Here is a 26924-nt window from a genome sequence, read left to right on the forward strand (position 1 = left end):
GCTGGTTCGTGGGGTGTCCCCTCGGCTTGGGACTTGGCCGCACGTTCCTGAAAGCCATTGTTCGCTCTGAGGTGCTGCGGGTCGGGAGCAGCGCCGGCGGGAGCGGGGCTGACCCTCGGGGGCGCTTCCCTGGTACCGAACTGCCCCCGGCGTCGGTGGAGAGAGAAGTCGCTCTCCCGGAGGGGGGCTCCAGCGCCGAGGAGGTGGGGAGGGGGGCCGCCGCTGGCCAATCAGGAGGCGAGGCCTCGCCGGGCTTCCCTCCGCGCTCCCGAGCGAGCGGCGCACAGTGGAAAGTTGGGAGCGTGAGCGGCTGGCCCCGGCGGAGAGCGGCGGCGGCGAGGGCGGCGGGACTCGGCGCGGCGCCGCAGGGCTCGGAGCGGCCCCCGGGGCATGGGCCGGGCGCGCTGCCCGCTCTCCGCGACTCGCCGCGCGCGGCCCGCGGGCACCTAGCCGTCCCGGAGGAAGCTGCGTCCAGACAAAAGCTGCCGCATCTCTGCCCGCTCAGCCCCTGCAGGGCTGCGGGGTTGGTGCCCGTCCCCCTCGGACTGTCGCCTCCAAACTTGTCGCTGGGTCGGAGAGCTTTCGAGAGCCTAATGAGCGGCCCTGAGCGGAAACCCCCTGCGTGTTGTTGAGGAGGGCTAAGCACAGGGCTAAGGCGCCCCGGTGGGGGGGGGGGGAGAAAAAAGAAAAGAAAAAACAAAAAAGAAAAGACAATGATTTCCTGGGACATTCTCCACACCGTATTCCTGTTTGCTCTTCTTTCTTCTTCCCAAGCTCAAGATGCAAGCCCCCAGCCCGACCCCGGGGCTGAGGAAATTCCCGAGGGGGCCTCCACCTTGGCTTTTGTGTTTGATGTGACGGGTTCCATGTACGATGACTTAGTTCAGGTGATCGAAGGGGCTTCCAAAATTTTGGAGACGTCTTTGAAAAGACCCAAGAGACCACTTTTCAACTTCGCCTTGGTGCCGTTCCATGATCCAGGTAAGGGAAATATTTATTTTTTGTGTTTCTTATTTCTCATGATTAATTACCTTATGTCTTACGCTCCAAAATTATTTCAGTGCTAGGAAGTTTCCAAATCTTTTTTTTTTTTTTTCCTTTCTTTTAACGTGTAGCTGAAACCCATTGTAACAAAGAGCTGCTCTTTGGCATCTGACTTTGCTCCCCGATTCCTGCTCAGGTCTTGGAGGTGTTTGGGCAGTGGTCCCCAAACCTGGAAGTGTGGAACTACAGTAAAAACCAGACCCCAGAGTCCCGAGCAAGGACGTGGAAACTGGAGTCATTGACTTTTTAATTTTAGAGCTAAAGAATGCTTTTAATTATGAAGGCAGATTTGGACCTGGGTATCCAGCAGCGCTGCTCCTGGAGCTCCCATCCCGGCTGAGAGCACACTCAGGATAACTTAAATGAGAGGGGGAGGAGAAACCTGTTGTGTGAGACCCAGGGAAGCTTGTTGAGTAATTACTAGTGGAACCAAAGAGATGAAACTAAGAGAGAAGCCATTCATTTCTTAACTGAATCTATTCATCTTTGCCCCAAGTCATCATTAGTTCGGTTCCCAGATGGGTAGAAACATTATGTCCGTGTCTCATCCAGGAGAAATGCATGTAATTGGTCATCAGTGCTCTTTAAAGGTAGTTGAAGCAAAATAACTGTACTTTTCCGCCTAAAGCGATGGGTTTCAGCTGTTCCACGGTAACATGATCCTATTTATTTTTTTTTCAGTTGCTATTTCAAGTGGCACCTTTCTGTGAGGCTCAGAGGAGCCCTCATTGTCATTGCCAGGGCAGCATTGCAGGGGGAGCCCTGGGGCTCGCTGTCTGAGAGCCACCTGAGTTTCATTAGCGCAAGTCCCTGCCCAGTTGAAGAAATACAGCAGTACTTTCTTAAAAGTCCTCCCCCACTGTTCTCCCACATTTTTCCTGCTTTGAAAGTCTCTCTCTTCACCTAGAAGACCTCAACCCAACCTTTTCGCAATGGGATCTTGATACTGAAAATCTTGAATTTTCCTCGCACCTTTTGACAAACATGAATTCACATTATTGCTAGGTCTTAAATGGGCTTTCTTTAAAAAAAAATGGCATGGGGAGAAAATAAGAGGGAAATGGAACTTTCTGGGATTTAAAAAAATTTTTGTTGTTGTTGTTGTTCTTCAGATGTTGAATAAGAACCTATCCTACTTTTCTGGGACATACAGAAGAGTAGGACAGGTTTTTCTACACTTCTACATCGATTAAGCACGAAATGTTCTGCATATTTGAATAAAGAATTAAATGGTCCTTTACTGTTTTTCCTGTCTTAGACACCTCATGTGTTATGTTTCGATTTATTAAATGTCAGGATGCCAGTTGTGATGCAGTTCAAGACTTTTGTTGTTTTGGAATAGCTTTTGTATCTTTCTTCTGTGGGGATATAGCTGAAGTTGGCTAAAAAAAATCAAGTAAAAATTGTTTTCTCTGAATAACATCACAATATACTCTTCTCCAAAAGGCTCTTATGAAATGATGTTGCTGCTCACAACACAAAAAAAAATTGCCTCAAGTCATGAATGGAAACTGGATCATCTTGATATTTTGATGTGATATGCAAAGTTACTGGAATAAATTGTATTGTGGTGTGCCGCTTTCCAATTGTTACCAAATGGGAAAGTGTGCTATAGTTGACTTTCCTGTAGTACTTGGCATGCTATAGCTTTTTGAAATAATATGAGAAAATGATTAAATTGGTTCCATAAAATTAATTGCATGTATAATTCAGCAAAATTAACTTTATTGTGATTCAAAGTAGAAGTGGCCAAGTGTTTATGTTATCTAAGACTAAAGTATTTTCGAAGATAAAGAGGGAGATAGAAATTAAAACATACTAATAACCTTTAATTTAGTTTGCTAATTCACTTTACTGGATTATGATATTGTCTTTGTGTGATATTTGTGTGTGTGTGTGTGTGTGTGTATGGTGTGTATAATCATTTAAGAGTTTTTGATTCTCTTGTTCTTTTGATTGGTGATCAGCCTGGAAGGACAGAAAGAGCCTTGAATGGGGATTGGCAGTTTTACTGAGTGACATTAGAAAAGTCAATCTACCTGTTTCCTCAACTATGAAATGAGAGAATTGGATTTGAGCAGATCCAAGTTCACTTCTGACTATGACATCTTATTGTTGTCTGTTTGACTTGTTGTTTTTCATAGCTCCCAAGACATATCCTTACCGTTGGGTGCTACAGCGGACATGGAGAGAAATAATGGGTGGATTTAAATACAAGAATTATAACCTTGACTACCTACAGCTTTTCAAAGCTGGGTAAGGTCTGAGATATACTCTAAGGCATTTGACAAAAATCTTTAGGCCTTTATACATGATTGCTTTGGACTTATGCTTTGCAGTTTGGCTCAAGGTGTGTGTGGTTGCGGGTAAAAATTAAAATACATAGAAAACACAGACATACGTGAGGCTGAAGTGTAACAGGTTAACAGGGAGATGATAAAAATTGTTCGGAAAATGTGCACATAAGGAAGCTGGTGTCAGAGGACCAAAAACATATTCGTGGTAGGAGGAAGTACCAGAGAGGACAATTGATGCTGACTCTGGTTAAGATGGGTTTTTCACTTCCATAATTACATTTAATGTATTAATTTTTAACAGGTTCGTTGAGATATAATTCCCTTAGTATTGAATCATTCATGTAAAATGTATCATTCAGTGGTTTTCAGTTTATTCACATGTACATGCGACCATCAGCACGGTCTGGAACATCTTCGTCACCTCAGAGAGAAACCTGTGCCTTTTACGTCTCTGTCCCTTAGCTCCCTATCATCATCCCCCCAGTGCTAAGAAGCACTAATTTACTTTCTGTCTATAGATTTTCCTGTTCTGGCCTTTCATCTGAATGTAGTCATATAATATGTGGTCTTTTTTGACTGGCTTCCTTCACTTTAGCATCATGTTTTCAAGGTTCATTCATGGAATAGCACGTGTCAGTGTTTTATTCCTTTTAATGGCTAAATAATATTCCATTGTGTGGTTGTACCACATTTTGCTTATCTATTAATCCATAATGGCTATTTAGGGTTTTGGCTATTAGGAATAGTGCTTCTACCAACATTTATGTACTAGTTTCTGTGTGGATATATGTGATGTTGTAATTTATTAATAAATGTATATTTGGTCTTCATTCCCATTTCTTGCATAGAGCTCCTAAAAAAACCCTTGTAATATCTTAAATGATGAGAGCCATAGAGTTGCCTTTTGTTATGTTAGTGGAGTGACTTTTGGATCCCATCTAAGAATGGAGGCTGGTTGCCAGCAGCTTTAACCATGTGATTAGAGAGGTGGAATTTTTCAGTCCCACCCCAGACGTCTGGGGAGAGGGTTTGGAAGTTGAATCTCTTGCCAGTGGCCAATGGTTTAATCAGTTATGACTATGTGCTGAAGCCTCCATGAAAACCCAATAGGAAAGGGTTTGTATTGCTTTGGGGCAGTTCACCTGTAGAAATTTGGGGAGAATGGCACTCTCAGAGAAGGCCTGGAAGCTTCACACCCATCTGCATACCTTTCTTCATGCATCTCTTCCATCTGGCTGACTCTGAGTCATATTCTTTTTTAAAAAACTGATAATCTAGTGAGTCAATAGGTTTCCTGAGTTTTTTGAGCCACTCTAGCAAAAAGAAGCAGGTTGTGGGAGCCTCTGATTTATATCCAGTTGGTTGGAAGTCCAGGTAACTTCCTGGACTTCAGCTGGGCTGGGGGTGGGCTGGGCAGTCTTATAGAACTGAACACTTACCCCGTGGCATCTGGTGATGTGTGAGAATAGCTTGTTGTGACATAAGGAAACCTCCCCATCCCCACATTGAAATTGGGTGCTCACAACACAGAAGAATGTATGTTTTCATTTCTCTTGGGTACATACCTAGGAGTGGAATTGCTGGATCACAGCAACTCTATGTTGAATTGTTTAAGGAAATTCCAGACTGTTTTCCGGAGCATGGGTACCATGTTCCATTCCGTCCTGTGGTGTGTGAGGGTTCGGATTCCTTCACATCCTCATCACCGCCAGCTTATTATTGAACTTGTTGATTCTCACATGTTAATTTTTGCTGTGCTTTTTACAGCACTCAAAACATGTTTCTGTCTTTCTCAGCACACAGCTTGGAGGAGGGCTGATGGTCTTCCTCTAACAGCAGCTCTTTTTTTCCCAGTCGTCCAGTTCTCCTCTCTGTAAGATGGGTACTAGAGACAGAGGAAAGAGAATGGGGCAGTGTGTATAGATGAGTCACTTCATATAAAGAAAAATTCTCTTCTTCTCTTTCATTATGTCTCAGGCTTTCCCCCAGGGTATCTTTTATGTCTACCTTCATTCATTCATTCACTCACTCACCAATTATGTTTCAGGCATTGCTTCAGACACTGGGCATACGATTGTCTGAATAAAACAAACATTTCTGCACTGACAGAGCTTACATTCTCCTGGGAGAGGACACCGGCAATAAGGAAAATAATTAAGATATACATGATGTGTTTGTTGGTGGTAATTGGTCTGGAGAAAATAAAAAGCAGAAAAAGAGCATGAGGAGTTTGAAGTGAGTTGAGTGTGTTGATATTTAAAATGTGGTCGCGAAGCTCCCGATTGAAAAGGGCACATTTGAACACAGTTGAAGGAGATAAGAGAGGGAGCAATGAGGATATCTGAGGAAAGACTTTTGCAGGCAGAGGAACCATAAATGAAAATTTTCTGAACATGGCAGGAGCATCCTGACATAGTCAAGGTACTGTGAAAAGACCGGGGTATCCAGGCACAGAAGGGGGGATAGGGAGAAGTTAGGAGGTGAGATCAGAAAGTTGGTGGGGCACATCATGAAAGGGCTCATAGGCCACTGTGACTTTGGCTTTTCTCTAAATGAGATGCAGAGCCATTTTAGGGTTTTGAACTGAGTAGTGACATTATCTAACTCATGCATCCACACAAATCATTCTGTGAGTTTGAAAATATTCTAAAGCAGAGCAAGGGCAGAAACAGGGAGGATAGGAGACTATTGTATCATTCAAGCACAAAAGGATGGAATATCGTGGGTAAAGTTGGTAGCTGTGGAAGTTTGAAGAGAGAGTTGGATTCTGTATATATTTTAAAAAGATTTAACCAAAAGGATTTCATGACGTGTGAGGAACAAGACAGAAGACAATGCTGATGCTGAGGATTTGTCTTGAGTGAATGGAAACATAGCAGAGCCATTTACTGAGATGGAGAAGCAGGAGCAAGAAGCAGGTTTGAGAAAATGTTTGGGAGGATGAGACTTTCAGTTTTGGATATGGTTAAGTTTGAGATGATTTTTGGTACCCAAGTGGATATGTTAAGAAGGCAGTTGGATGTATGAAATTAAGGTTCAAAAGAAGAGGTCTGGGTCTGAGATATAAATTTGGGATCCAAGCGTAAACATATTGTTGATATTAAGGGCTGTGAGTCTAGATGAACCATTAAGGCACTGATAACTTGAAGAATATTAAAGGTCTGTGGACCCAACCTGGGACAGCAATCGTTGGCACTCAGAGAGATGAGGATATACCAGCAAAGTAGCCTGAGAAAGAGCTCAGAGAGGGAAAAGGGTATGTTATCCTAAAGGTCAAGAGAGGAAAGTATTTTCAGGAAGAAGCACTAATTGGTTAATTAAGAGAAGGATGGAGAATTGGCTAGTCAGTTTAGCAATGTGGAAGTCATTGGTGACTCAGCAACCCTAGTGAAGTGTAGTGATGAAAGTGAAAGCCTGTTTGGAGAGAATTCAGAAGAGAATGGGAGAAAAATCATGGGAAATCTTTGGAATTATACTGTTGTTTCCAACTACTGGAATGGTTGCTTTGTTCATGAAGCAAAAATTGAAATTAGTTTGAATAAATGATTCAACCAGTATTTTACAAAGTGCAAATTCAATGTATTGGAAAGAACATCCAATTTGGAACAGAAGATTTCAGTTCTTTTCCTTAATCTGTCATTTGAGCAAGTCATTCAGCCTTGCCAGACTTCTGTTTCTCTATTATAAAATTACTGCCTTGGTAGGTTACTATTAAAGTTTGTGATTTTAATGATCGTAATATGGTGAAAGATAAGTGACTGTAAAGGGATTCAAAGTAGCAAGGACTTGATTCAGTGGGAGAAATATCAGATTACTTTCTCTATACTTAAAGAGTTTTATAGTAATAAAACCTGCGAGCCCTCAGTGACTTTGTATGTTTCTTTCTGCAGGACCTTCAAGGTGTTAAGAAAGCACTCTAGGACTTTATGAAAAGATTCCCTTAGACTAATTTTCTGAGCAATAGCAAAATCCCTGGAATCCATAATGACTAAAAAGATTTTTATGAAAAAAATATTGCACATTTAGACTTTGAAAACCTATACAAATTTATATGAACTCAACTTCAAATTGAAATATTTTGAGTTCCAATATGTATAGGAAAAAGAGCTACAAAGCTATTAGTCTCCTTTTGCTTCTAGCATATTTTACAGGAAGAAGGATTTTCATGAGGAAAATGATTGGTCTTTAAAGTCCAAGAGAAGTCCAACCAAAGGCAACAAACTAACATTTAAGAATGAGAAATTTTATTTGGACAATGATAACTCTGTTTACTAGGATGATAGAATATTTTAACCTGAGAGAGTAGAATTATGCCACTGGATGTTTTCTGAGGATATGTAGAGGTGTTTTTCTATGTACAATGAAAACTTTCTCCCAAAATAGAAAGGACCAAATTTTGATAAATAATGTTTAATGTGTTCGGGATGTTTCTATTCAAACAAATCCTCTCTAACTCCCACAGAATGGTGGGGTTTTTGTTTTTATTTTGTTGTTGCCATTAAGTTGAGGAGCAGCCTTCTAACTGATTGTTGGTAAATCAGAATTTGGTTTTGATTATGGTTTGTCTCTGGTCAAACGAACAATACCCACCTCAGCAGTCTTTATAAGTCTGCTTACCTACCTTTCTCTCTGACTAGATATTAACCTCCTTGCATAGGGACTGCCCCATTTATCTCACAGGTCTGGAACACAGTACATACACACAAAAATGTTTCATGAATGAATGAATGAATGAATGAATGAATGAATGCTGGAAACAAGACCCAGTGATTTCTCTGGGTATTTTAATCTTGCCTTTCATTTCTGTGGCTTTACTTTTTGTTTTTTAAAGATTTAATTTATTTAACAGTCTGGAGATTGCTCAAAAAGTTAAAAATAGAGTACCCTATAACCCAGTAATTACACTATTAGGTATTTATCCAAAGGACACAAACATAGTGATTCAAAGGGACATATGTACCCCAATGTTTATAGCAACAATGTCCACAACAGCCAAAATACAGCTTTCTGTGGATAGCCCAGATGCCCATTGACAGATAAATGGATAAAGAAGATAAGAATATGTGGTGTGTGTGTATATATATATACACCTTTTATGTATTTATAAATATATAAATGCGGAATATATGTATATCTATAATAGAATATTACTCAGCCATCAAAAAGAATGAAGTCTTGCTATTTGCAGTGATGTGGATAGAACTAGAGGGTATTATGCTAAGTGAAATAAGTGAGTCAAAGAAAGACAAATATCATATGATTTCATTATATGTGGAACTTAAGAAACAAAACAGATAAACATAGGGGAAGGGAAGGAAAAATAAAATAAGATGAAATCTTATTTTATTCAGAGAGGGCGACAAACCATAAGACTCTTAACTATGGGAAACAAATTGAGGGTTGCTGAAAGGGAGGTGAGTGGGGGGTTGGGGTAACTGGGTGATGGGCATTAAGGAGGACATGTGATGTAATGAGCACTGGGTGTTATGTGCAACTGATGAATCACTAAATTCTACCTCTGAAAATAATAAAACACTACATGTTATTAAAGTGATTTTAAATTTAAAAAATGTGTTTATTTATTTGACACAGAGAGAGGGAGAGAGAATGCGCATGAGCAGGGGGTAGAGCAGAGAAAGAAGGAGAAGCAGAATCCCTGCTGAGTAGGGAGCCTGATGTGGGGCTCGATCCTAGGACCCCAGGATCATGACCTGAACCTAAGGCAGTCGCTTAACCAACTGAGCCACCCAGACACCCCATGCAACTTTTCTTTTTAAATCATAACAATCAGAACAAAACTAAACAACATAATGATTTACTAACTCAGCCTTTTGGTGACACATATATCCCATCTAAGACTGAATATGATTTGGAGATATTGTGATCCAGGTAATGCCTGAGTTTTTGGGTAGTCATTGAAAGTTTGTATAGCAGATGAATCTGGGGAAGGATGGATTTCTGTGCAGTCTGGATTGTCTTAGCTGAACTAACTTCTACTTTTTAGTAAACTGGCTGAAGAAGTATCACAACAAATAAATTAATTTCTAAGGAACACTGTGAACAAAAGACCCACATTATAGGTAGTTCTCACAAGTCTACAGGCATTCTCCACCTTGGTTTTATTTTTTCTGACAAATCCCCATGAGAATTCCCATCTCTGTGGAGAATAGGAAAAATTTAAAACTGGACTCATGTCAAATATAAGGTGTAATGATATCAACTTTCCCTACATGAGTGATATTATGGTTAAATAAGACCATCTATGTGAAAATCCTTTAAAAGTGGTATAGAATCGGGGATGCCTGGGTGGCTCAGTTGTTGGGCATCTGCCTTTGGCTCAGGTCATGATCACAGGGTTCTGGGGTTGAGCCCTGCCTCAGGTTCCCTGCTCAGTGGGAAACTGCTTCTCCCTCTCCCACTCTCCCTGCTTGTGTTCCCTTTCTTGCTGTGTCTCTCTCTGTCAAATAAATAAATAAAATCTTATAAAAAATGTGGTATAGAATCAGTGGTGTTGCTCTTACTGAATGACTCCCATTTGTCAATAAATTTGAATGGGTGCTGCAGAGGAGCCAGTTATTAAGAAAAATAGTAAGATATTTATACAATAAGACTAAAAAATTAAATAGAAAAGTATCCTCTTGATAATGGGGATAGTAGTCTCTTGGCAAAGGGCAATTCAAACAAGTTCAAATGTGGTACCATTCTAATAACATTCACTGCTTGAGAAGCATCAATTCTTAGCTGCGCTGGTCCCTTGAGCCCTTGACCACTGGCTTTATAATCTGGGTGGCTCAGTGGGTTAAAGCCTCTGCCTTCAGTTCAGGTCATGATCCCAGAGTCCTGGGAGCAAGCCCCGCATCGGGCTCTCTGTTCAGCAGGGAGTCTGCTTCCCTTCCTCTCTCTCTGCCTGCCTCTGCCTACTTGTGATCTCTGTCTGTCAAATAAATAAATAAAATCTTTAAAAAATAATAATAATTGGAAAACCAACAGGAAAATTTAAAAATCCAAAGATAAGTCATCATTGATTCATTCATTTATTCACTTACTCGTCAGTCAATAATAGACTTCTTACTATTTGTCAAGGACTGTGGTAGGTACTTTTGATTCAGAAATAATGAAGCATAACTTAGAAGAAGTTAACAGTCTCTGGGGAGAGCAAGAGAAATAGGAATAATATGTACCATGATACGTTTGATAGTGGAAAGAAGCACAGGAACTGTGTGAGCCCAGAGCAGTGCCCTTGATTCACAATTCAAAAGGTGATGGTCCCTAAAGTGTTTCTGGAATGGTATCCTGGCCTGAAACCTGAACATAGTGCATAAGTAAAAGTAGTTTAATCAAAATATTAAGGAGTTTGGATTTCATCCTGAAAGCTTTCAGGAGCTTGGAAGGATTATGAGTGAGGAGTGACATAATTGGGTTTTCACTTTAGATCTCTATCTCTTGGTTGGATTGGAGCAAGGCATCCTGAGAGCTGAGAGCTGAGAGCTGAAATCTGAGGCTATTACAGTAATTCCAGGTGGAAATATTGAGGTGACTTGGATATAGGCAGAAGGCTGTAGATTTCTGAGCTATTAGCAAAGTCCAATGGACTTTGGGACTGTATTTGGCCCTTATAACAAAGGAAAAAAGGGAAATATGAATTCCTGCTTAGGTTAAAATATGAAATTGGCTTATAATTGAAGAGAAAATAAATGTAAAGCCAGTTTTAAGAGATACCATTACTCTCAGGCCAGTAGTCTTGATAGTAAGCTCCTTATACATAACTTGCATAAAGTAAAGTATGAGCCAAGAGTATGGTGGAGTCAACAATGAAAATGAGAGTCACGGAAACAACTAAGTCATCGTGCAACCAAGTTCTTTATTTTAATTGAGGTGTAACTGACATATAACATATTAACTTAAGGTGGAAACGTAATGATTTATTATTTGTATATATTGTGAGATGATCACCACAGTAAGTCTAGTTAACATCTGTCACCATACATAGATGTAAAAATTTGTTTTCTTGTGATAAGAACTTTGAAGATTGACTTTGAAATATGCAATACAATGTTAACTATAGTCACCAGGCTGTACACCATGTTCTCATGACTTACTCATTTTATTACTGGAAGTTGGTACTTTTTGACTCCTTCACATTTTGACACCTTCCCCAACCCCCATTTGGCAACCATCAATTTGTTTTCTATATCTATGAGCCTGGTTTTGTTTTTAGATTCCACATATAAGTAAGATCTTAAGGTATTTGTCTTTCTGTGTCTAACCGATTTCACTTAGCCTTATACCCTCTATAATCCATGATGTCACAGCTGCCAACATTTCCTTCTTTCTTATGGCTGAATAATATTTCATTGTGTATATACCACATTTTCTTTATCTACTCATCCATCGATGGATATTTAGGTTGTTTACATATCTTGATTATTACAAATAATGCTGCAGTGAACATGGGGGTCCATATGTCTTTTTGAGGTAGTGTTTTTGTTTTCTTCAGATAGATACTCTTGTGGTATTGCCGAATATTATGGTTGCTCTATTTTTAATTTTTTGAGGAACCTCCGTACTGTTTTCCTTAGGGGCTGCACCAATTTACGTTCCCATCAACCGTGCACAGGGGTTCCCTTTTCTCCACATCTTTGCCAACAGTTGTTATTTCTTGTCTTTTTGATAATAGCCATTCTTTTTTTTTTTTTTAATTTTATTTTTTATAAACATATATTTTTATCCCCAGGGGTACAGGTCTGTGAATCGCCAGGTTTACACACTTCACAGCACTCATCATAGCACATACCCTCCCCAATGTCCATAATCCCACCCCCCCAACCCCCCTCCCCCCATTAACCCTCAGTTTGTTTTGTGAGATTAAGAGTCACTTATGGTTTGTCTCCCTCCCAATCCCATCTTGTTTCATTTACTCTTCTCCTACCCCCTTAACCCCCCATGTTGCATCTCCTCTCCCTCATATCAGGGAGATCATATGATAGTTGTCTTTCTCCGATTGACTTATTTCGCTAAGCATGATACCCTCTAGTTCCATCCACGTCGTCGCAAATGGCAAGATTTCATTTCTTTTGATGGCTGCATAGTATTCCATTGTGTATATATACCACATCTTCTTTATCCATTCGTCTGTTGATGGACATCTAGGTTCTTTCCATAGTTTGGCTATTGTAGACATTGCTGCTATAAACATTCGGGTGCACGTGCCCCTTCGGATCACTACGTTCGTATCTTTAGGGTAAATACCCAGCAGTGCAATTGCTGGGTCATAGGGTAGTTCTATTTTCAACATTTTGAGGAACCTCCATGCTGTTTTCCAGAGTGGTTGCACCAGCTTGCATTCCCACCAACAGTGTAGGAGGGTTCCCCTTTCTCCGCATCCTCGCCAGCATCTGTCATTTCCTGACTTGTTAATTTTAGCCATTCTAACAGGTGTGAGATGATATCTCACTGTGGTTTTGGTTTGCCTTTTCCTGATGACTATGATGTTGAGCAAATTTTCATATACCTGTTGGTCATCTGTATGTCTTCTTTGGAAAGATGTCTATTCAGATCCTCTGCCCAGCTTTTAATTAGATTGTTTGGGTTTTTTGCCAAGTTCTATCTAGGGCTCAGAATGTTAGTTCATTCTACACTTAACGAGTCCACCCATCAGTAACATTCTAACTATGGCAGTAGACTGTTTATCTTTATAAATATGTAATGAGGTCATTACATATTTGGATCATACTATTAACTCTCCTTGTTTTGATTGCATGCTCACTGAACAGCCTCCTGATAATTTAACCTAATGCACTTTCCTTATGGGGAGAGAATGCTCTGGTCAGACTTGCACATACATCAGATTCACTAGACAGTTATATTCTTCATTGGTAACTCATATTTTGGCATACTGTTCTCATGTATCCATCTCTATTGTTTAAAATATTCTGACAGTGTCACGTTCAAGTTTTTGAGTTTGCAAGTCTGAGAGCCAGACCTTGGTTGGTGGTGAATTTAACAAAATAAATGTCTCCCTGTGTGGGTCTGTTTGGGTGGCCTGTCTCCAGGTATCATTCCTCAAGCATCTGCAACTGTCAGTGTTAGTATGAATAGTGCCAAGTAGCTGTTCTGTCCTCTTGAAATTTGTATAGATGACAGCTGAAGCCATTGGAATAAATGAGATCATCCAAGGAGAGTATGTACACTGAGAAAAGAAAGAGAGGGTGGAACTATGGAGAATACAAACATTTAAAAGAAGAAGGGAAGTTCATAAAGGATTCTGGAAAAAGTCCAGGAAAATAGGAAGAGAAACTTGAGTGAGCAGCATTTGGAAATCTAAGAGGTAATGAGTTTTAAGCAGGAGAAGTTGTTAATTCTGTCCATTTATAAGGTTACAGAAGATAAAGGTTAAACTCACAGGCTGAAGTGAAGTTCATTGGGGTTGTGGAGCCACAGGGCTGAAATGGGTAAGAAAATGGTGCTAGCAAATGCAGTCTCTTTATTCTGTGAAACATATCGTTTTGGTTAAAATCATGGGCTGTGGAGTTTGATGCTTGGGTCGGAAGCCTGGCTCTATCAATTACTTGTTGTGTGATTTTAACTTCTTTGTGTTTCAGTTTCAGTAAATGGGAATTGTGAGAAGGTGAGCATTGAAATAACAGATGTCCAAAACTTAGCACAACCCTTTGCCACACAGTAAATTCTCAATAAACATTAGTTATTGAGACTTAGTTTTAAGGAAGACCTTTTTTTTTTTTTTTTTTTAAGAGGGGAGAGAGGAGAGAATGTTTAAGTACTGCTGGAAAAAAGTCATTTCAGTAGAAGACTTGGAAAATGTCAGAGAGAACAGGTAATTATGAAACCAGGACTTTGAGGAAGCCAGAGGAGATGGGATTCAAAGTAGAGGGACTGGTTGTTGGCAGGAGAAGACCTTCAGTTCTTTAGTGTGATAGACGAGAAACAGATCACAGACAGGCATGGTCAGAGACGGCTGGTAGGTGGGGAGACAGGATCTTAGGTCACTTCTTGTCTGATGGACTCTTTTTACTCAAAGAAACAGAACAGATAGTCATTTGCTGAAAGAGGGAAGTGGCAGAGGATAATGGAATTTTGGAGGTAGAAAGTGACTATAGGGACATATAACAGGATGAGCTGTGGTTCAGAAGATGAATTCATAATGCTTGAGCACTGCCTAGCTGTGAGATTTTTTTTTTTTCTAAAGATTTTTTATTTATTTATTTGACAGAGAGATCACAAGTAGGCAGAGAGTCAGGCAGAGAGAGAGGGGGAAGCAGGCTCTCTGCTCAGCAGGGATACTGAGGCAGATGCAGGGCTCAATCCCAAGACCCTGAGATCATGACCTGAGCCAAAGGCAGCGGCTTAATCCACTGAGCCACCCAGGCGCCTCAAGCTATGAGATTTCTTTAGCAGCTCTCAGCAACTTGGGCATAACTTCTGAGGTTGACCTCTGGTTTGATCTAGGACTGGGATTTTGTTGAGCAGATGTGACTAAAGAAATAGGATATGGTTGAGCAGGATATTGTTAAGAGAAAGACTGAAGTGACAGATCATAGAGTCAGGTCTGGATATCTTGGACGGACAAAATTCGATATTATGCATGTGAAGGATTCTATGACAAGGAAGCTCAGGTCATTGATTAGATTAGCCAGAGTGACTGATCCTAGAATTTAGCTTGCATAGTAAAGGAAGTTTTAACTAGGGTGAAGATCGTGGGATTGAGATCAAGGAACTTGAGTCTGCAGAGTTGAACGTGGTTGTTAAAGTAACCCAGATGATAACAGCGCTTAAAACGGTGAGGAAGATAGTAAGTCATGCATCACATTTTTATTTGATAAGAATTATTGAGAAGTCTCCAAGTGATCCTTGACGATGTTGAGGAGGGTTAGAGAGGTCATAGGTGACATGCACCCCAGAAGGGCAGGTGTTTTCTTTGAAAGTAGAGAACTAATGGACTATGGACTGGGAATGGGTCAGCACCCACCTCCTGTCCCTGGTGTATCTGAGGTGTTGGAGAATGAGCAGACCCCACTAGGGAGGACTGTTGGGGAGGTGGTGCCATCCAAGGACAGCCCTGTTTCAGCTGAAATGGCAGGTAGATGGAGAACTGTGTGGGAAGATGGGTTGGAAGGTCAAGGGATTTGGGAGGGCATAGGATGTTGAAGGAATGGGTCAAGAGAGGAAACAGAGTAAGTGAGAAGACGAACGGTTTGCATTTGAAGCAGTGACCACGGATCATTGTGACACAAAGCAGGGTGAATACGCTGGTTGCAAAGTCTAGCCAAGGCTTGTATGTAAGTTTAAGATACCAGGTCAGGGTCTGGGAGAGTCAGAGCCTAATGAAATGAGCTGTTGGCAACTCTGAGGGCAGCGTGGCTGGTAGGGACTCCTGATGCAGCATCTTATCTCACACGCCTTACTGACACAGGCATAGTTGCATGATTTTTATTTCCCATAAGAACAGCCACAATTTTCTTTTTCTTTTTTTTATTATGACTGTGGGCCAGACACCGAACTAGACACATTCCATGCTTTATCTCATTTAAGGCTCACAAAAATTCTTGAGTGATAGATGTTATCTTTACTCTACATATGAGACCACTGAGGCTTATATGATAGGAACTCTCACAAAAGGTACAAAATCTCCTGAAAAAGAATAGCTTTCTGTAAGTTATTATTATGATTATTACTTTTTGCAGCCTCGTATTTTGAGAAGTGTGCGAGATTGAGAGAATGTACCCAAGAAGGCATGGCCGAGGGACCACTGTGTTAGTCCTTCTAAGGCTACAATAACAAAGGACCACAAATTGGGTGGCTTAAACAACAGAAATTTATTGTCCCAAGGTTCTGGAGGCTGGAAGTATGAAATCAAGGTGTTGGCAGGGTTGTTTCCTTCTGAGGGCTGTGAGAGAGAATCTGTTCCATGCCTCCCTCCTAGCTTCTGGTGCTTTGCTGGCATTCTTTGGTGTTCCTTGGCTGGTAGATGCACTGATTTCTGCCTTCATGTTCACAGGGTGGTCTCCCTGTGTGCAATTTCCCTTTTTTATAAGGACACCAGTCATATTGGATTACTGGCCCACCCTACTCCTGTATGATCTCATTGTAACTAACTATATCTTTTATAACCTTATTTCCAAATAAGGTCATATTCTGAGGTGCTAGGGGGATAGGACTTTAACATGAATTTTGTTGGGACACAATTCAACCCATACTGAGACCACTCAGTGATTAACATTAAGAAAAGTCTTTAACTCTTAACGAGTCAGTTAAGAAATTATTAGACATTTCTGATAACAGTGTTTGCATCAGGGAATATCATGGACTCTAAGCTCTGATCTCTTTTTGGATAAGAATGGGGTTCTCATTGGGAATTATGGAGAGGGTCATTAATATGTTGAGGTACTGTTTAGGTCCTTAAAATAATTTGAATTTTTTAAAAATATGTGCATTTTACTCTTAAATCATTTAGTACTTGAGATCATTTACTCTGAAAACATTTAATTAAGCTTTATTGATTTTTTGGAGATGTTGAGACATTTACTTTAGTTTTGAAATGGAGAAAATTATAAAGGAGCTAGGAATTCTGAGGATTATGTGTGGGTTCCAAAGTATTTTAAGTTTGTATACCTCTAGGTTTCTCTTCTTGGAAACTTCAAACACACTAATTGGAGCAATTTTTCCACAGCACCAGATCTCTAAGAGCTTACCTTTAAGCTCTGTTTTATAGCAGGTGGGAGGAGTTCCTTGAAGTTGCCTGGCTGGAAGGAACTCTGATTACCACTGAAAAGGCCTCAGGGCAGTGGTAGCTGTTCTCTTGCCAAGATCTGACCCGGGGAAGCTGGCTGGTTAAAGGAGACTTATGGCTGATGGAAAGAAATAAATTTATGAGATGGCTCTTGTTCTTTAAGCTTTTTTTTTTTTTTTTTTTTTAACCAGGTAGAAGGTCGAGACAATACATTATTTAATAAAGCAATAGAGAACAAAATTCTAAAAAGATATTGTAGCATCTGGAATATCAATTTTTAAGATTCAAAGTGAAATGTTTTGTTTTTTGTTGAGTTCATTATTTGTACTTCAAAGCCCTTTGCCAGAGCACACAGAAAACCTCATTTCTATTGTTCTGTATTCCCCAGAGGGTCTTCTCTGCTCTTCTCAGGTGACCGTGTTCACCACCCCCTGAATCAGATGATCACACTTTTGCCTTTAAGTTTTCTCTTAAGCCACACCCTATGTTGGAATGTCTCCCTGTGTGCCAGACATTTTTGTTTCTCTAATTAAAAGATTGTTCAAAATTTCACCTCTTCCAAGGAATTTTCCTGGATTATTGGAAAAGTGTCATTCAATATTGACATCCCCTTATACCTTTATTATATGTTTTATGGACTTAATTTATGTCTTTGATAACTTCACTTTTTCTTCTTCTTCCACAGTATAAAAAAATGGAACAATTGAATTGATTTATCTTGACAAAGTAAAATCTGGTAGAGTTAAATTTAGAGATTTTGAGTGAATGGACTCTAAAATGAAATAGAACAGTGTTTGATTATTAGTAAGTTGCTAAGTTCTCAAGGCTGTAGTCTCCTTACCATGAAAGTGAGAGAAACAGTCATGTTTCCTTGTCAAGTTGTGAGAATTAGAGGGGAAAATGGACTGAAACATTTGGTGTGAAGCCTGACATAAAGTCAGGACTCAGGAGGATTTTTCAAAGGAAATTAACTCTTGATATAGAGTCAAAACCCCTGGGTCCTGGCTCTAACTGGACGGGTCCTTTGACCTCTTAGAACCTGTTTCCTCCTGTCTAAAATAAGGATGCAATCCCTAGTTTGCTGTTAAATGGTAAACCACTGGCTCTGGAGTGGGGCGTGGGGAGGGGTCCTTATTTGTAGCATCTGACAATTTGCATTCCACAATTTCCACAATTTTCCACAATTTCCAACTATGCCAGAGCCAATTTCAAACTACCACATGATGTCGTTGGGTGTGGAGCTGTGAAGAGATGTGCATGATTGTTTCACCCACCCTAGCACAAAGGGGAATATTTATGTTTAAATGAGATGGTGTTTGTGAAAGGACTCAGTATAATAGGTTTTCACCAGGTGTCAGCTTAACGTTCCTTGGAAAAGTCCTTTATATAAGTAGAATTATTGAGTGTAGCATTAATTCTATGACAGGAAGCAGACTGAGCACTTTCTTCTCCATGGCAGTTTGAGAAATTTCAACAGTAAAGACCCAGAGATGCTAGGCAGACAAGACTAAGGCAGATTTAGAATAGGAGGAAACTACCGCATCTTTAAATGTTCATTGAGGGCATCTCAGGGGTATCTCACAATTATTAGCACCCGCCTCCATGCCACATGCATCTTTTCCTCTGTTCCCCAATTCAGCAAGCATTTTGCCAGTTTCTCACAGCTGTTTCAGACAACACCCTTGGAGTCATCCTGGACTCATCTATTTTACACCCCACCAGCCACTCTGCAAGTTCTCCTGGCTTGGTCTTCAAGTCTTAGTTTGACTACTACTTACCCCCTCTACCTCAGGTTGCCTGGAAGGGCCAGCAATCCCTGTACCAATGGATGAAAGATTACTTCAAACTTCACTGTGAAAAGAGAGGAGAAGTCAAGGGGGTCAACGCTCAGAGAAGACCCTTTACTTTTCTTTGCTCTTGCCTTTATTGGTCCTTCAGGATAATCATAAATCTTAATCACTCTTTCTCAGGCATGTGATGTGTGACAAGGGATCTTACTGGAACCAGGAGGATCTGCTTATGGGAAAGATAGGATATGCTGGTGTAGGTGTTCTACTGTCTGCTACACATAGCCTGGGGACAATGCATACATCTCTTAGATCACAGGGAGGTTGGGCTAAGAAAGCATTGGGGAGGGCAATTCCCTGTGGCATTCCTATGGCAGAGCCGTCTGCAGTTCTTGGCATTCCAAAGGCCTATGCCCTTCTCGGAAACCTTCCGTCCCCACAGGACCTCCATTTTAGCAAGCCAGGTATTGTAGATGACTTCATGCTCTACCTTAACCCCAACACTGAGTCACTTTAGTGGGTCTCCCTGTTATTCTCTCCAGAGCCACCAGAGGAGATTTTTAAATGAAAGGCAGCTCACACTATTCCCCACTCCCCTTTCTGACTTCCTTACTCACTTCATTTTTCCCACATTGGCATCTTTATTAATTCTTACAAGCCAGGCACACACCCTCTCCAGAACCACTGCTCCTGTTCCTTCTTTCCCCAGAATCTTGGTTGGCTCATATCATGACTTCACAAATCTCTTGGCTCAAGGTTACCCCCTCAGAGGGGCCTTCCCTGTCCACCACCCTCACAGAACGCCCCGTACGACTTTGTCCTGTCAACCTGCTTTATTTTTCTTTTTATAGACTTAGCCTGGCTTGACGTTAGAGATGACGTGAATCCATTTATTAGAGGTCTAGCCCCTCCACTCAGTATAAACTCTCTGAGGCCAGCCTTAGTTTTCATGACTGAATTCCCCAGAGCCTCACAAAGAAGGCTCCCTGACATACAGAAGGTACTTAGTATATGGTTATTCAATGAAAGGGTGGATTTTTGTTAATGTTCCATGTGTACTTGAAAAGAAATTCTTTAACTGAGTGCAAACCTTCAATATATGCCCATAAGATCAAGCTTAATTATGTTATTCACAGATCCTATGTCTTATTGCTCAATTGATTTATCAGTTTTTGAATAAACTATATTTAAGTTTTGCATTCAGATTGTGGTTTTGTTAATGCTTTTTGTAACACCAGTCATTTTTTGTTTTTAAGGACATATTGTTGGGTATATACTGATGCTGTTCTTGGTGAATTGTCCATTTTAACATTAAATATACGGTCATCTTTATCTCTGATACTTTTGCCTGTAAATACATTTTGCTCGGTATTAATAATGCTGTTCCGTATTTGGTTGATACTTTTGATATATTTTATTTTTTTCTTCTCTCCAAACTATTTTAATAATCAAGTTTAATCCTGTACTTTTATTGTGATTATTTATGTATTTGGACTTATTTTCATTATCTTATTTTGTGCTTTCTATTTACTGTGATTTTTGTTAATCCTGCCTCCCCTTTTCCTGCTATTAAATTGAATTATTATGCTATTAGTTTGGTAATTATAGATTGCATTTCTCTCTTTTCACCACTACTCTTAATTTAGTTGACTTAATGAAGTCATTAAGTCGAATTAATCAGTGTCGATGTTCCTGTGTAGTACAAAAGACTTGAAACATTTTATTCTGATCACCCTCCACCTACCCTCTATAGCATTAACTGGTTTATTCAATCCATCTTGTTTTTAAGCCCCAGTGAGTCATTTTTGTTTATGTAGTCTATGTTTGTATAGGTTTGCCTTGTTTACTAATTTCTTTACTTCTTGTTACTTCTAGCTTCCCACTCCATTTTGGACTCTTTCATGTTTTTCCCATTTTTTTTTACTTTACTTTTTTACTTTTTTTTTATTTCTTTACTTCTTTACATCCTTTACTTGTTTTTTTCAGGAATCATATATAAGTGGGTGTTGGTTTGCAACCTCAGGAGTTTCCTGGGCAAAATTCTGAACTAGCCTCTGTACACAGGAGGCAAGGAAAGACCAAAGAAGGAAGTAGATCCCTCCAGATTGGTAGGTGGCAGGTTTAATAAGTCAAGGGAACTTATAATGGATGCCTTGGGTAGCAGCAGCCTGGTGAGTAGTCCTCTACATCTGGCCCCCAGAATCTTAAGAGTTTATGTAGAAGCCTTAATGGGATTCAGTCATGTATGCAGTTCAAATGGTCTCAATAACACGTTATTCTCTCAAGGCTTCATGCAGGAACAGTGGGCGAAAGGGTGAAAAGTCTCCACCTTGCATTTCAACCTGTAGTCATCTCCTCTCCATGACCTCCTTCAGCAGTAGGAAATCCTTTTGGTTTTTGTTTGTTTGCTTAGAATTTATGTATAACATCTTTTTAATTTGTGATTATGAGGTCAGGATAGAATTTTGTATCTAACTTAGCCCATTAAAAGTATTCTTTTATTGTTTTCTGACTTCTTTGCTGTTGATGAGAAATCTTCTGTCAGTTTGTCAGTCCTTTTTAGTTAAGCTGTCTTTTCTTTCTGGTTATTTTACGATGATCTATTTGCTTTTCTGTTTCTGCAGTTCCTTATTTAATTTCTAAGCATGGATTTGATTTTGTTTTTCCTGCTTGAAACCTGGTTTGCCTCTCCGACCTGAGGACTTAAGTTTGTATCCAATTTTGGATAATTCTTATTTTTCAAATATTTCCTCTCTTTATTCTGTAATGTCCTCTTCATAAAACCACATTAAGTGGGGGCACCTGGGTGGCTCAGTGGGTTAAAGCCTCTGCCTTCGGCTCAGGTCATGATCCCGGGGTCCTGTGATCGAGCCCCACATCGGGCTCTCTGCTCAGTGGGGAGCCTGCTTCCTCCTCTGTCTCTCTCTCTCTGCCTGCCTCTCTGTCTACTTGTGATCTCTGTCAAATAAATAAATAAAATCTTTAAAAAAAAAAACCACATTAAGTGTACTTTTGATCTTTTCATTGTATTCACCAAGGCTCTTTATCTTTCTTTCATATTTTCCATTTCTTTTTCTGTCTTTGATGAATTCTTGGCGATTTCCTCAAATTTTGTGTACAGTTCACTTCAGCTCTATTTAATGTACTCTTGAAGTCATCCTTTGAGTTTTCAATTTCAATAACTGTAGTTTTTTATTTCCAGAAGTTTCATGTGGTACTTTTTCAAATTTGCCTATTTTATTTTGTATCATATGCTCTTCAATCTTATAGTCTCTTTAATAGTGTTGTATTATTTCTACCTCTTAGAGTGGCACAAATTCTTCCAAGTATTTGGTGTACTGACTCTCCCTCATTGTGGTTTGTTTCCTTGTGTGTTTGCTAATTGTTGACTGTGAATACATCTTCAGCAGGGAGTCTAGTGTCCCCTAGATTGTACACTACTGATGTTATAGAGAGGTTTGCATTTGCTTCTGTTGTAGTCCTAAAATTAGTTTGTGGGCTAATTTTTTTTTTTTTTTTTGGGCTTTGGATTCTTGCACCACAGAGCTAGTATAACTCCTACTAACACTTATATGTTTCTGGTTTAGGATTTCAGTTTCTCTCAGGAGATTTATTCCCCCCCATTAGAGACCTGGATAGATGGCAAGTTTTCTTGCCAATTTTTTAGGTTAGTGGGAGGAATTTCCTGATCCCCATTTCACTGATAGCCCTGAACTTTAAATGGGGTACTCTGTTGTAGTTCTCTGATCTAAAAGACGCTGATACCAAGAAATGTACTTCCATGACAATAAAATTTTAGCAGCCAAACCCTATATCAGGATCTGATACCCTCTTTTGCTGCCATGGTAACAACAGAAGTTTAATTTTGGTTTGAGTTCCCTTTTTATTTTAGGTAATTGGAAGATTTATTATTATTTGTATCATTTGATTTTGGCTCTTATATTAAAAAGGAAACTTTATATTTTATTCAGCATCCCTGTTTTGTATGGGGAATGTCTTCCATGTCAGCCTAGTCTGCCACTTCTCATATCTTAATGCTTTTCCTTGCCTCTTTTTTTTTTCCCCCATGTCTAGATTTCTCCCATTTAAAAAAAACCAAAAAAACAACAAACTTATTTTTTCTTCATAGTAAAATATTTGCTTACAAAGAAAACTCTAGGCTGAGATAAGTTCTCAGGAGAACTTTACTAAATATTCAAGGAAAGTAATCACAATTTTACAGAACTACCTCCTGGCAATAGGAAAAAAGGGAACACTTTTCATGATGTTGGGTAATCCTTGTACCAAATAACTACTATCGACCATACAAGAAAGAAAAATTATAAGTCAACTTCCCTCATAAGTTTAGATGCAAAAATTCTAAATGAATTTAACAAATCAATCTAGCAATATATAAAAAGAAAGTCTTGTAATGACCAGGTTGTTTTTATGCCAAAATGAAAAAGATTGGTTTAACACTACAAAGTAAATCATTGTAACTTATTATATTAGTGTGTAAAAGGAGAAGAATCATATGATCATCTCAGTAGATTCATTTGCTATATATCAAATGTTATATATGCATTCATCATCAAACGAGGAAACAAATAGCTCTTAGAAAACTAGGATATACAGTAATTTTTTTTAATCTAAAAAAAATTCATTAAAAAACCCTTTAAAATAATTATCATACTTGATGGGCAAGCTAATTTTTTTCCACTGAAATTATAATCAAGATAAAGATGAAATCAAGTTATATACATTATACTGTAATATAATTTATATTTATAAATTTATATTTATACTGGAATAAAGTTATATACATTATACTGTATGTAGAACAATGACTCAGTTTTCATTTCCAGTATTATTTACTTATGCTTTCTCTTTTCCTCATGGTCAGTTTATCTTTTTTTTTTTTTTTTAAGATTTTATTTATTTATTTTACAGAGAGAGAGAGAGATCACAAGTAGGCAAAGAGCCAGGCAGAGAGAGAGAGGAGGAAGCAGGCTCCCTGCTGAGCAGAGAGCCCGATGTGGGGCTCGATCCCAGGACCCTGAGACCATGACCTGAGCTGAAGGCGGCGGCTTAACCCACTGAGCCACCCAGGCGCCCCTCTATTGTATTTATATTGTCATGTGATGCTAACTACTTTTTAAATTCCATTGTGGTATCTACTTTTACCATCTGTTTTTTTTTTTAATGGGATGTTGCAAAGAAAATTTTTTCCTTTAATTTTAACCATACTGGAATTAAAATAAAAAATTATTAAGTTTTTTATTTTATTTCCAGTATAGTTAATAAAGATATTTTATTATATTAGTTTCAGATATACAAATAGTGATTCCACAATTCTGTACATTACTAAGAGCTGATCACGGTAAGCATACTTTTAATCCTTTCATCTGTTTCACCCATCCCCCCCCCCCAGTGATCATCAGCTTGTTCTTTATAGTTAAGAGTGTGCCTTGGTTTGTTTCTCTCTCTCTCTTTTTTCCCCTTTGATCTTTTGTTTTGTCTCTTAAATTCCACAGATGAGTGAAATCATATGGTGTTTGTCTTTCCTGACTTTTACTTAGCATTATACTCTTTAGCTCCAACCATTTTGTTGCATATGGCAAGATTTCATTCTTTTTATGGCTAAGTAATGTTCCACTGTGTGTGTGTGTGTGTGTGTACCACACCCTCTTTATCCATTCTTCAGTCAATGGACACTTGGGCTGCTTCCCTAATTTGGCTATTGTTGATTATGCTGCAGCAAACATAGGGGTGCATATACCTTTTTAAGTTAGTGTTTTCATATTCTTTGGGTAAATACCCAGTAGCGTGATTACTAGATCATAAGGCACCTCTATTTTTAATTTTTTGAAGAACCTCCATACTGTCTTCCACCAGTGGCTATACCAGTTTGCATTCCTACTAACAGTTCACAGGTGTTCCTTTTTCTTCACATCCTCACCAATGCTGTTATTTCTTATGTTTTTGATTTTGGTCACTCTGCCATGTATGAGGTATTGTGGTTTTGATTCACAGTTCCATGATGATGACTGATGTTAAGCATCTTTTCATGTATCTGTTGGCCATCTGGAGGTCTTCTTTGGAGAAATGTCCATTCATGTCTTCTGCCATTTTTTAAAATTGATTTTTTTTGAGGGGGAATTGAGTTGTGTAAGTTTTTTATATATTATATAAATATACATATGTATGTTTATCAGTTATGTCATTTGCAAATATCTTCTCCCATTCAGTAGAGTTTCTTTTTATTTTGTTGATTGTTTCCTTTTCTGTGCAGAAGCTTTTTATTTTGATGTAGTCCCAATGGTTTAACTTTTCTTTTATTTCCCTTGCCTCAGAAAAATGTGGCCATAGCCAACATTAGAGAAATTGCTGGCTGTGTTCTATTCTAGGATTTTTATGGGTTCAGGCCTCACATTTAGGTCCTTAGTCCACTTTGAGTTTATTCTTGTGTATGATGTGAAAAATGGTCCAGTTTCAATCTTTTGCGTGTAACTGTCTAGTTTTCCCAACACCATTTGTTGAAGAGACTTTTTCCTATTACATATTTGTCCCCCTTTTGTTGAAGATTAATTGACTGTGTAATCACAGATTTGTTTCTGGGCTTTCTATCCTATTACATTGATCTATGTTCTATTTTTGTACTAGTTCTATACTGTTTTGATTACTACAGCTTTATAGTATAACTTGAAATCTGGAATTGTGATATCTCAAACTTTGTTTTGTTTCAAGACTGTTTTGGCTCTTTGGGGGTCTTTTGTGGTTCCATGCAAATTTTAGGATTATTTTTTCTAGTTCTGTAAAAAATGCTGTTGGTATTTTGATAGGGTTTGCATTAAATTTGTAGATTGCTTTCTATGGTCTGGACATTTTAACAATATTTGTTTCCTGGTTCGTGAGCATAGAATGAATATCTTTCCATTTGTTTATGCCATCTTTAATTTCTTTTATCAATGTTTTATAGTTTTCAGAATACAGGTCTTTTACTTTCTCGGTTAAGTTTATTCCTAGATATTTTATTATTTTGGTGCACAAATATCTGTTATTGAAGAGTGTGGTTTTTAGTTTCCGAACATATTTTTTTTCTATTTAAAAAATTGTCGAGACCTTTTTTATGAACCTATTTGATCAATGACTACTATATTTGAGTGTGTTTGAAGATCAAGAGTATTCTCTGCTTTTTGGATATATGATTTTTGAAAGGTTTTTATTTATTTGTTTTAGAAAGAGAGAGAGGTGGGGGAGGGAAAGGGAGAACCTCAAGTAGACTCCATGCTAAGCATGGAGGCTGACATGGGACTTGATCTACGATTGACCCTGAGATTGTGACCTGAGCCGAAATCAGGAGTCAGATGCACAACTGACTGAGCCACCCAGGTGCCACATGGTGGATATGTGATTTCTTACATATATTTTAGATAAACTTATTGTTGCAATATAACATGGTGGTTAGGACACAGGTTCTGGAGTAGACTTCCTGGATTTCAGTCCTGGCTCTGCTGCTTACTAGCTCTATGAAACTGGGCAGTGGATAACAGGGGTTGTGGTCAGGGTTAAATTTATTAATATATAAGATGTTTAGAACAGTGCCTGGCACATATTAAATGCTACAGAATACAGCTAAAATGCTGTTGTTCAAATCTATATTTCTAATTACTTTTGTGTGCTTGCCCTATCCCTGTAAGATAGAGGAATGTTGAAATCACTCCTAGGATCTGTGTTTTTCTCCTTGACCTTTGACCAGTCTTTATTCTCTTTGTTATAATGCTATACTGGGTGCATATAAAATTTTTATAATATTTAATTGCTGAATTTATTAGTTTGTAGTATCCTTTTTAATGTAGGGCCTCTACCTAATCCACATATCTTTGTGGAGATTAGAAAAAGGTACATTCTGTGCGTCAGGCAGCTTGACCTCTGGCCAACTCAGGAGGTTGTTCAGGACACTTTGGAGCATCTCTGCCAAACAGCATCAGAGCTGGCCAAAACCTTTCTAAGGCTGTATTTCATTGGTTTTCCACTGGAGGGTGCTGCCAAGCTTCAGGGTACAGTGCT

The 26924-nt window shown here is 39.1% G+C and overlaps 1 protein-coding gene across 1 annotated transcript in view; it reads left to right on the top strand.

Annotated features, from left to right (window-relative positions):
- Positions 1-713: 713 nt before the first annotated feature.
- The window catches only part of LOC111150763 (hemicentin 1), a 471859-nt gene continuing 445648 nt past the window's right edge, over positions 714-26924 (top strand). The window contains exon 1 of the mRNA XM_022508355.1: positions 714-981. Within this exon, the coding sequence (XP_022364063.1) occupies positions 714-981 (268 nt within the window). The remainder of the gene's footprint in view (positions 982-26924) is intronic.

The sequence above is a fragment of the Enhydra lutris genome, unplaced genomic scaffold (genome assembly GCF_002288905.1).
Source record: "Enhydra lutris kenyoni isolate GAN:26980312 unplaced genomic scaffold, ASM228890v2 scaffoldscaffold24, whole genome shotgun sequence".
NCBI classification, from domain to species: domain Eukaryota; kingdom Metazoa; phylum Chordata; class Mammalia; order Carnivora; family Mustelidae; genus Enhydra; species Enhydra lutris.